Source organism: Protobothrops mucrosquamatus, unplaced genomic scaffold, assembly GCF_001527695.2.
Source record: "Protobothrops mucrosquamatus isolate PMUCROS unplaced genomic scaffold, P.Mucros_1.0 scaffold2602, whole genome shotgun sequence".
Lineage (NCBI taxonomy): Eukaryota > Metazoa > Chordata > Lepidosauria > Squamata > Viperidae > Protobothrops > Protobothrops mucrosquamatus.
In genome coordinates, this window is record NW_015388656.1 from 64129 (window position 1) to 76176 (window position 12048).

General features: G+C 43.8%; 1 protein-coding gene across 1 annotated transcript in view; it reads left to right on the top strand.

Annotated features, from left to right (window-relative positions):
• LOC107296016 overlaps positions 1 to 12048 on the top strand; it is a gene marked incomplete at its 3' end in the record, with an annotated part of 149851 nt that overhangs the window by 58511 nt on the left and 79292 nt on the right. Inside the window, 3 exon segments of the mRNA XM_029285959.1 lie at positions 2443 to 3127; positions 3207 to 3581; positions 3583 to 3938. Of these exon segments, the coding sequence (XP_029141792.1) occupies positions 2443 to 3127; positions 3207 to 3581; positions 3583 to 3938 (1416 nt within the window).

A 12048-nucleotide genomic window follows, 5' to 3' on the forward strand; every position in this document is an offset into this window, starting at 1 on the left:
TTCTCATTAGGTGGCCAAAGTACTTGAGTTTCAACTTCAGGATCTGGCCTTCTAAAGAGCAGTCAGGGTTGATCTCCTCTAGGACTGACCGGTTTGATCGCCTTGCAGTCCAGGGGACTCGCAGGAGTCTTCTCCAGCACCATAGTTCAAAGGCCTCAATTCTTTGTCGCTCAGCCTTTCTTATGGTCCAACTTTCACAACCATACATTGCAACTGGGAAAACCATGGCCTTGACTATACGCACTTTTGTTGGCAGAGTGATGTCTCTGCTTTTTAGTATGCTGTCTAATCTACACTTAGTACTCAATAATGACAAAGCAAAAACAAAATTTTAGAAATGTCTGTTAATTTATTAAAAAGAAAAAAAAATGAAAAATTACCTTAGCATAAGTATTCAGACCCTTCTTCACTCAGTACTTAGTTGAAGCATCTTTGGCAGCAATTACAGCCTCAAGTCTTTTGGGGTATGACGCCACAAGCTTTGTACACCTGGATTGCGGAGTGGTATGTGTTGACACCGTTAACTCGCCGTGGTGTTGAGTCATCATTGACCCCCCTGGATTGGGGGATTTTCTGCCATTCTTCCTTGCAAATCCTCTCAAGCTCAGTCAGGTTGGATGGCGCCTGTCAGCACACAGCCGTTTTCAGGTCCCTCCAGAGAGATTGAATAAGGTTCAAGTCAGGGCTCTGGCTGGGCCACTCTAGAACATTCACAGAGTTGTCTCTAAGCCACTCCTGTGTTGTTTTGTCTGTGTGCTTAGGATTGTTGTCATGTTGGAAAGTGAACTTTATGCCCAGTCTGAGGTCCTGAGCGCTGCGGAACAGGTTTTCATTGAGGAGATCCCTGTACTTTGCTCCATTCAAACCCTGACCAGTCTCCCAGTCCCTGCTGCTGAGAAACACCCCCATAATATGATGCTGTCACCACCATGCTTCACAATTGGGAAGGCATTAGGCAGGGGAGAAGTGGCTTCCTCCAGACGTAATGTTTAGAATCGAAGCCAAAGAGTTCAATCTTGGTTTTATCAGACCAGAGAATCTTGTTCCTCACAGTCTGAGAGCACTTCAGCTGCCTTCTTGCAATCTCCAAGTAGGCTTTCATGTGTTTTGAACTGAGGAGAGTCTTCCGTCTAGCCACTCTACCATAAAGCTGAGATCGGTGGAGAGCTGCAGTGACGGTTGTCCTTCTGGAACTCTGTCCCATCTTCACACAGGATCTCTGGAGTTCAGTCAGAGTGACCATCGGGTTCTTGCTCACCTCTCTTGCTAAAAGTCCTTCTCCCCTGATTGCTCAGTTTGACTGGGCGACCACCTCTCGAAAGACTCCTGGTTGTGCCAAACTTCTTCCATCTGAGAATTATGGAGGCCACTGTCCTCTTAGGAACCTTCAGTGCAGCGGAAATTTTATTGTAGCCTTTACTGTAGCAATAATCCTGTCTCTGAACTCTAAAGGCAGTTCATTTCACCTCATGGCTTTTGGTCTGCTACAGTATTCATTGTCAGCTGTGAGGCCTTCTATAGAGAGGTGTGTGCCTTTCCAAATCACGTCCAATCAATTTAATTTACCACAGGTGGACTCCAGTCAAGGTGTAGAAACAGGTCAGCAACGATCAAGAGAAATAGGAGTCACCTAAGCTAAATTTCAAGTGTTGTTGCAAAGGGTCTGAATACTTACGCCAATGTGACATTTCAGTATTTTCTTTTTAATAAATTTGCAGACTTTTCTAAAATTCTGTTTTCATTTTGTCATTATTGGGTGCTGAGTGTAGATTAATGAGCAAAAAAGTGAATTTCAACAACTGCAGCCCAACAAAAATGAAGGGGTCTGAATACATGTTGAATGCACTGCATATACTTCCTTTATTTTTTGTAAATAACAAAGCTAGCGGACAATATTCCTTCCTCCTGCTGTTTTCCCCACAACAACAACCTTGTAACCTGAGTTGAGCTGAGAGAGACTGGCCCACTTAGATGTTCCCCACTTAGAGATGTGCCCACTTGTGTATCGAGTTTGACATTAACCAAAGTTGAGGGTGGGGAGCTATTGACATCCAGAAAATTCCCTTGGCTTTCAAAGATTCTGCTCTATAAACAAGTGGAGATGAGACTCTTATTGAAGTCGGGAGCTAGTGGATATGTTGCTGCTCCAGCATGATACAGTGTCCAATGCACTTTAGGAGTTTGTGGCACCACGGAATAGTCCCAGGTCAAAGATTAGATCAGGGTTGTGTCTTAGGTTCGTTGTGATGTGATCCAATCCTGATATATGAGGATCAGTAGGGATAGACTTGGAAATGAGTCTTTGCTATAATTTTAGTTTGGAATCTTCATGTTTGCCAACAAAACAGCCAAAATATATTGATGATTGTTCGGCTAAATTTCAGAAGAAAAGGTTTGGTTGTTCCCTTATTCTTACTACAGTTTTCATTTTTCTTTTTCAAGGCTTTAAGGGGCAAGAAAATAAGAATTGCATGGAGAGATACCAAGAGATCCATTCAAAAGGGGGGAAAGGAAAATTTGCAGATCAGATGCAACGAAAGAGGAATGAAACAAAGCGATCACAGAGCGGAATTGAAAAAGGTTGGCTTCCTAACCATACAATCATCAATACGGGAGAAAGGCCATATAAATGCATGGAGTATGGAAAGAGGTTTAATAAATCCGATCATCCCATTTCCCATAAAAAAGTACATATAAGAGAGAAGCCATATCAATGCATGGAATGTGGAAAGACCTTCTGTTATAATAACTCTCTTACAATCCATCAAAGGAGTCATAAAGGAGAAAGACCTTATAAATGCATGGAGTGTGGAAAGGCCTTTACTTCTAGTAGCAGTCTTATTTCCCACAAGAGGATCCACACAGGAGAGAAGCCATATCAATGCATGGAGTGTGGAAAGGGTTTTAGCAGGAAGAGTAATCTTGCCTCCCATAATAGGATCCACACAGGAGAGAAACCGTATCGCTGTATGGAGTGTGGAAAGACCTTCTGTTATAATCAGTCTCTCATAATCCATCAAAGGAATCACAAAGGAGAAAGACCTTATAAATGCATGGAGTGCGGAAAAACCTTTACTTGTACCAGTAGTCTTAATCATCATAAGCTGATCCACACAGGAGAAAGGCCACATAAATGCATGGAATATGGGAAGAGGTTTAATAAATCCAATCTCATTTCCCATGAAAAAAAAACATGCAGGAAAACGATTTATCTGCTTGGAATGTGGAAAGACCTTTACTTGTAGCAGTAATCTTAATTCCCATAAGAGGATCCACACAGGAGAGAAACCATATCAATGCATGGAGTGTGAAAAGAGTTTTATGAGGGGGAGTAGTCTTGCCTCTCATAACACGATCCACACAGGAGAGAAACCATATCGCTGCATGGAATGTGGAAAGACCTTCTGTTATAATCAATCTCTCATAATCCATCAAAGGAATCACAAAGGAGAAAGACCTTATAAATGCATGGAGTGTGGAAAGACCTTTACTGGTAGCAGTAATTTTAATTCCCACAACAGGATCCACACAGGAGAAAGGCCATATAAAAGCACAGAGTGTGGAAAGATGTTTATCCAATCATCTCATTTCCCATAAAAAAACACATTCAGAAGAGAAACAATTTATCTGCACGGAATGTGGAAAGACCTTTGCTCATAGCAGTAGCCTTAATTCCTACAAGAAGATCCATGCAGGAGAGAAACCGTATCAATGCATGGAGTGTGGAAAGACCTGTTACTCTAAGTCTCTTAAAGTCCATCAAAGGAATCACACAGGAGAAAAAACTTATAAATGTATGGCGTGTGGGAAGACCTTTAATTGTAGCGGTAATCTTAATTCCCACAAGAGGATCCACACAGGAGAGAAGCCATATCAATGGATGGTGTGTGGAAAGACCTTTATTTGTAGCAGTAATCTTAATTCCCACAAGAGGATCCACAGGAGAGAAGCCATATAAATATGTGTAATGTGGAAAGGGCTTTAGGTGGAATTGTGCTCTTCCGTCCCATAAAAAAATCCATAGAGGAGAGAAGCTATCGTATTTTTCCCTCTATAAGACGCACTTTCCCCCCCCCAAAAGATGGGGGGAAATGTCTGTGCATCTTATGGAGCGAATGCCGCCTGGAGCTGAAGCCTGAGTGCAGGGGAGGAGAGCATATACTGGCCGGGAAGCAAGGAGAGCTTGTGCGGCATGGAGGAGGAAAGGCTGCAGCCGGGGGAGGGCAGCAGATTTTTTTATATTAACGAAAAAGTATTTAAAAAAATGTTTTTTTATTTTCTGATGTAAAAAAAAAAGTTAAATGTGTTTAACCAGCTGTGGACCGGCGTATTGTAAATATACGGCGGCCTCGCAGGCTGGTTGTTCCCAGCCGCCGTCTCCTGACGGCATCTCGCGTTGCGAGACTTCCAGGGGACGGCGTGCGCGTGCACTGGGAGCCGCATAAAGTAGGGACGAATCGATGGTCCGTCTCTACTTCACAATTGCTCTCGTAGACCGCAACGGCCAGCGATCTGAAAAAAAAAACGTTAAAGACACAGAACACATAATAAAAAAATTCTTTTTAAACACATATAACTTTTTTTTTTACAACAGAAAATAAAAAAAACTTTTTTTTTCAACTTTTACTATACTTTTTCATTAATATATAAAAAAATAAAAGTCGCAGAAGCGATCAAATAGTCTTAACCTGATCGCTCGTACTATGTGGTATGTTCGCGCACTAAACCCTTAAAGTCGCAGAGCGCAAAATCTCTTAAAGGGGCCTGGTCATTAAGGGGGCGGAACACTACGGGGGTCAAGTGGTTAAAAATAATTTTTTTATTACCGTAAGTGTTGTGTGTGTGTTTAACCTTTTTTTTACAGGTCACTTTCTCTTTTTTTCTAGCAGTTTCTTTCTGCCAGAACGATAGGTAAGCAGAGAGAGACAATCAGTCCCTCCCTACTTGTTGCGGAGTGCACCGTCCCCTTACGGAGACGGTGGCTGGGATTAACCAGCTTGTGAGGCCGCTGTATATTTACAATACGACGGTCCGCAAGTGGTTAATATGACCGCAATTCTGTTTGCTTTGAGGCACAAGAGTGTGTTTTTCTGATTGAATTAAGACAATGCTCTGTGATAACGTAGTCCTTCAGCGCTCAATGATAATGCAAATGGTCAGCACTCAGTGGTAAACATTGGATACACATTCCTGACAGTTCCTTCATTACTGTATTTTCTTGCAGAAAAATATCACCTCATTCTACATACAAGGATGATAAAGCAGAAAAGACTAGCATATAAAATTCCTTTTAAACTGGAGGTAGTAANAAACTAGAATTGCGCAAAAAAATATTGTATATCAAGATAGCGAAGAAAGTGATGTCAGTGATTGTGAGCAACTGAGCTTCATAAATTCTGACTCTAGCGATGAGGAGTTCTTGGAGTTCCCAGAAAAGTAGAAGAGTACTCGAAACTTAAAGTCTCTCCATTTGTTAATGACAGTCATAATGATTCTTAATGTCACGTTGACTGCTGTTCACTTAACATGGTTGAAATATTATTCTGTTATAGTTTATTAAATATTTTAGTACACCATTTGCTTTAGAATATTTTTTTTTCTTGTTTTCCTCGTCTAAAAACTACCGGTATGTGCGTCTTATGGTCAGGTGCGTCTTATAGAGTGAAAAATACAGTATATCAATGTTTGGCATATGGAAAGACCTTTACTCATAGCAGTTGTCTTAAGGCCTTCTCTGCATGATGAAATATTCCTGATTGTTTTTTCTTATATTGTTTCAAATATTCCAAAATATCAAAAACACAATTGCCACATTATTCTTTAACTATATTTTAGGTTAAAAAAAAAACCCACAACTTTATTAGAGGTTATTTGATACCTCTTGTTGTTACCTCACTATTTCTGTTCTGGTATTGGGCCACGTATCTGGGCCTCGTCCCTTCTCTGGGTGTTCTACCTTTTCCATCCCTGCTTGTCTGACGAAGGTTCCAGTGAGAGGTCTGATGGCTACATCCAGAATGTTGGCTGCTGCTTGCAAAGTTTTGTGAGGGCTAAATTCCCTTCCTTTACTGGCTAAGATTTCTTTTCATACACAGTATTTATTTAATGAGCCTCTTGAGTTGGAGCCGATCCCACCACTGCCACCAATTTGTCATCGGTGCTTTTTAAATCAGGGATCCGCAACCTCCAAGTCATGGCTCGTTTGGAGCTGAGCCACGTAAGCGGGTGAGTGTGCGCGCAAAGTTCAACTTGCGTAAGTGGTGGGCACTTGCCCTCACGTGTGATGCTCCATTTGTGTGACCGGTGGGCGTGGAAATGTATCGCTCGCGCACTAGGACGTGTCATTTAATGGGGTGAAAAGTGATTTTTGCATTTTTTTCCAATGAGGGGTTCCAGTAATATGTGTTTTTACACCAAGAATTGAAATCTTGTCATTTTTGCCATTGCACAATGTTTCGCTTGGTAAATCCATACCTGATCATATACCCCACAAAAGTCTCTTGTAACCCAAATACTGTTAACTTTTATCTTCTCAAAATTACACCTTGTGCTACAGAAATTGGAAGTTTTTTTTTCCTGCACGAATCTTATCCAGCTAAGCAAAAAATAATCCCTGCAATCATAAGCTAACATCGGAAAGCAATTATCTGGGTTACAAAAATGTTTAAGCGAGTTTCATCAAGTCTTGTTTTGATTTGTTCGGCATCAGCTGCCAACTTGCTTCTTGGCCTCTGATATAACCCTCACATTTCTAATGTGTACTGTATACACTCTGCTTGCTGCCTCTGTGGCCTGTTTCACACATATATTGCCGTGGTGGCAAACCTATGGCACGTGTGCCACTCGTGGTGTGCAGAGCCCTCTCTGTCGGCACGTGTGCCATCGCCCCAGTCCTAGGCCTTCAGCTGGGTTTTATAAAACTTTTTCGCTTTAGGCCTCTGTCGTCGTGTGCAAAAAAAACAACAGGTTCAATCAATCAATTTCAACTTTTCGCTGGAAAAAAAAAAGATCTTGCAAAGTTGGAATTGATTGAACTTTTTAGTCCCACCCAGTCTGCCGTTAGCACCGCAGCCACACCCACCCAATGGGCCGCACCCTCCCAATGGGCCACGCCCACCTGGCACCCAACTATACATAACTGGGTTTTGGGTTGCAGTTTGGGCACTCAGTCTCTAAAAGGTTCGCCATCACTGCTCTATTGATTGGGCATGACAGGCCACTGTGGTACTTGCATTGTTTCGTCAAATAACTTCTCTATTTCTTTTGTAGTCAGTTTGCATGTCAAAGGTGGCTCATATAAGCCTTCAGACCAATCAGCTCCACCAGAGTGGATGCTCTGGCGTTGATTAAAGGCGTTTTTCTTGCACGTAGAGAAAAATTTCCCAGCACGTCATCGTCTGCACCCCTCAAGCCAATGAACTTTTCCACACCAGCTCTCCTCTCTTGAATGTCATCTGAACACAAGAATGTCTGGATTATCATTTCACTGAAAGCGCACTACGCTGAGCGCTGAATGGGTGGCAAAACAGCATTACTACACCCTTTTGCAGTCTTGACGAGCTGCAGCTGGAACAACGTATGATGCGGTTCTTCAATCTAGGAATGTTTTTCTTTGATGTTGAACCAAGCAAGGGTAGTAGATGCCAATGATGCATTCCACTATCATTCTTAAGTTTTGGAGAGTTTTGTCTTTAAAGCCAAGTTTTGAAACCCATATTCGATAAAGCCTATTTGTCAACCAGCGTGAATGGCTTAGGAGGCCAATTTCCAGAAGAGCCAGGTCTGTGGGAAGTTCTCCTGTCCTTATTGCCTGTGTGATCCATACGCTTGATCAGTAGAGAGATCCTTTGCAACAGAGCTTTTCAACCTTTTCAGAGATTTCACCACTTTTAGGATATGGCAATATTCGAGTACCAGCAGTTGCCTAGCAGGTGGGCGTGGCCTGCTTGACCCCACTCACTGGACACAGCTGACTCAAGACAGTTGGATCGGAATGGAACAAGTCACACTGGCTAACTCGATGTGGGGACAACAACAAACTCCTCGCCTCCCCACAAACTGCTAGCACCCAAGGGCACGCGCGTGCACACATACACACACGCACACACACTGAATTCCAGGTTTGGAGACTTGTATCCGCAGAGGAAGGAGAGGGCCTTCTCCCCAAGCCCAGCATGATTGGCAGTTTGCTAGCTCAGATGTAGATAAAAGTCTCCCAGCCCGGAATGTTTGTGTGTGTCCGTGTGTGTGTGTGTGTGTATAGCATGCTAAAGAGATGTCCTTTTCCCGATCTGAGACATCGGTGGTGTTTCCCTGTCCAGTGCCCCCTTCTGGCAAAGCAGGAGGTGGAAGACATTTGTAGGAAGCAGTTTCCTCCGAGTCCAACTTCTATCTAGACCTCTCCAGAGATCTTTCAAGGCAGAAGTTGGACTGAGGAAACTGCTTCCTGCAAACTTTAGCCGCATCAGCTTTATGGTTGCCCTCAAAGGGCCAGTTGCATATAAGATTATTGTATCATATTAGTTCAGGAGTGTATTATGTCTAAAGCGTGGGCCAAACAGGATTAACATTTCAAAGATGAACAAATATTTCAAATAAATCTGCAAAAAAATAAATTTAAAAGAAAGAGAAAACATAAGCTTTTTAGTTCACTCTCTCTCATGCCGTTTTGTCCGATGCCAGATGTTTGGCATCTTTTATTGGCTACAAGTTCATGTTTGGGGTTAGGTTCTGAGCTGTGGAAACTCAGGATAGAGCAGAAGTGTGCAACAGTTAGAAGACTTCTGTGTGGGCTAATAATAATAATAATAATAATAATAATAATAATAATAATAATAATAAAGTTGGAAGGGACCTTGGAGATCATCGAGTCCAACCCCTTGCTCAGGCAGGAAACCCTACACCATTTCGGACAAATGGCTGTCCAGTCTCTTCTTAAAAACTTCCAGTGTTGGAGCATTCACCGCTTCTGGAGGCAGGTTGTCCCGCTGATTAATTGTTCTAACTGTCAGGAAGTTTCTCCTTAGTTCTAGGTTGCTTCTCTCCTTGATCAGTTTCCATCCGTTGCTTCTCGTCCTGCCTTCAGGTGCTTTGGAAAATAGCTTGACTCCCTCTTCTTTGTGGCAGCCCCTGAGATATTGGAACACTGCTATCCCCCCTTGTCCTTCTCTTCGTTAAACTAGACATACCCAATTCCAGCAGCCTTTCCTTATATGTTTAGCCTCCAGTCTCCTAATCATCTTTGTTGCTCTTCTCTGTACTCTTTCTAGAGTCTCTACATCTTTTTTACACCATGGTAACCAAAACTGGATGCAGTATTCCAAGGCCTTGTAAAGTGATATTAACACTTCACATGATCTTGATTCTATCCCTCTGTTAATGCAGCCTAACACTGTGTTGGCTTTTTTGGCAGCTGCAGCACACTGCTGGCTTTATTTTGTTCACTCTCATCACAGAGAAAAGATGCTCACACAGCATGCACTATCAAACATGCAGAGCATTTGAGCAGCTTGTAAGCGGAGTTGGGGCATCATTCCAGGGATGAACCTGCTGAACTATGTGGTTCCTACAGAATCATACTTTGCCTTAAGTGTGTTGTTACATGGGAGTTCTATCAGCTCCATCTGGATGTTTACAGGTGCTTTCTCCACGTCAAGTGCAAATGGATTACTGAGCAGTCTAAAATGGAATTTCTGTGCTTCAAAGTCAACCAAGCGACTTGAAGTGTGCTCAGTTTATCAGCAAAAGGAGCATCTGAGAACACAGCGGTGGAGACCTGGTTTATGATTGGCAAAGGAAAGTGACTCAACTTTCCTTGCTGCATCTGAGTCTTCCACAGTCGCAGCTTAGCTTGAAATGCTTTCACTGCATCATACGTGTTCGTGATCACACAGTCCTGTCCCTGAAGCTGAAGATTTAGCGCAGTGAGATGCTTAGTCATGTTGCACAGAAAAGCTAATTCACACAGCCACTTTTCATCTCGCAGAACTGTGAATTTTCCTTTACTTTCAATGAATTGGTAGATTTCCACGCGCAACTCGAAAAATCTATTGAGCATTTTTTCTTGACTTAGCCATCGCGCTTCTGTGTAATAGAGCAGATCTCCAAGTTCAGAATGTGTTTCCTCAAGAAAAGACTTAAATTGACAGTGATTTAAACGTTTGGCTCTTATAAAGTTAACTGTGTTACAGTGCTCGTTGCATGTTCCACCTTCAGGGCTTCGCCGCATAGTGTTTGCTGGTGTATGATATACGATGATATGCTGTCAGCTCACCTGTGCCATTCTTGCTGTTCATCTTCTCTTGCATCCTTCCCACTAATCCATTCTTTTCCCTGCACATCGAAGGGAAGTGCTCAATCTATTGTCAGTCTTATAAGTTTGTCCCAGGGCAGTTTCATATCATTTAAGCATTTGTTGNTCTGTATCTGGTATCTTATCCTGCCACCGGATCCTCAGAATTCTACGAAGGCAAGTCATGTGGAAGTAATTCAGTTGCCTAACGTGCCTCCTGTACACATACTGCTTCAAATATGTCTTTTCCTGTGGTAGTGCCATGCATTGATTTCACATCCAAAATTTCCTCTGTAAGGCATAAACCTGAGTCCACTCCGCGGATGAAGACTGTCAGCTGTGCCATGTCAATGATGCGATTTGAAAATGCAGCTGTAACAGTGGAACTCACTAAAGAAAAATCAATACAAATCTGTAATTTTCCTCAACCTGTCACTTTCCTCTCTGTCAGGAGGACCCTGATCTCCCCTCACTTCAGGGCTGAGTTTGCCGTCAGCCACAAAGACACAAGCTGGATTTCACGGAGAGGCTCCTGTTTCTTGGTCTTTTTGACAGAAAAAAAGTGTTTTTTGAATCTCCACAGAGATTTTCTCAGTGTTCACAGGATCACAGATGGTTCTTAGACATTAAAAAGAGGAAAAATCTAGAAACTGCCGCCCGCTGGAGACGCCACTTCCTTTCTAGATAGGCAATGTTAGAGGGAACCTATCCTTCTACTCCGAATGCCCATCATCCCAGGCCCACATGGGACATGATATCCCGCGCCTTTGCAAGGTCCTCTGGCATTGCGCACAGGATCCACTAGGGGGCTCCCTCGATAGCCGTTGGAAGAGCAGGGCAGCTCCTTCCTGCCCCCCCTCCCGCATTGCAAGAGAACTGAGCATGCGCCCTCTGCCTCTTTCCCAAATCCGGAGTGATCCGTGCTTCCCGAGTGCCCGATTTTGCTCCCCCCGCCTCGCTGCGAGCCTTTGGGGTGAGGCTTTCTAGGGAGCTAAGAGGCTGCAGGGAAGTCTTGCACGGATCACGATCCAGACGTGACTTGGGGGTTCAGTGATGGGAGGGGGGTTTTTCTCCCGCGCTGGAGGCGGGCATGGAGACCTGCAAAGCTTCTTCGGGCTTGGAGTCGTGGGAAGGGGGGGAGCCACTGGTCCCATGTTCCCCTGCCACTCCTGTGCATGCACGGGCCGGGCGGGGGAGAAAGCAAAGCTTCGGACCCTTCGCGTTGCCCCTAGGGGAAAAAAAAAAATCAGAGTCGCAGAAAAGGGGGAGCCATTTACACCCCCAGCCCCCCATTTCGATGGGAAAACCTCTGCACGGGGAGGAGAGGTCGGCTTTGCAAAAGAGAGATTTGTGCCTCCAAGTCAGTTTGGACTCCTAGACAATTTCCTGCAAATGTCTTGGCCCCGTTTTCAGAAAGGGGGTTCCCTCGCCTCCCCCTCCCTACGCCGAGAGAAGCGATCTGTCTAAGTCTCTCCTGCTGGCTTTGCATGCAAGGCTGGGGGACTCCGTGTGGAAGGAGTTGGGTGCAAGGACTGAAACTCAAGTTACCTGCTTTCCCCACTATCCCCAGCTGGCTCTGCCGCGAAGTAAATAAGGAGGATGTTGGAGGAGGGAGATGTGCCTGGAGCTGAGTGGCATCATTCACACTATGTGCCCGATTAGGCCCGTGTTTTTGTCAAACTTGGTCTTTTTTAGGCCTGGGTGTTGAAATTCGTTGTTGATTTATGTACTTACTAAATGGATTTAGAGAGGCCCTG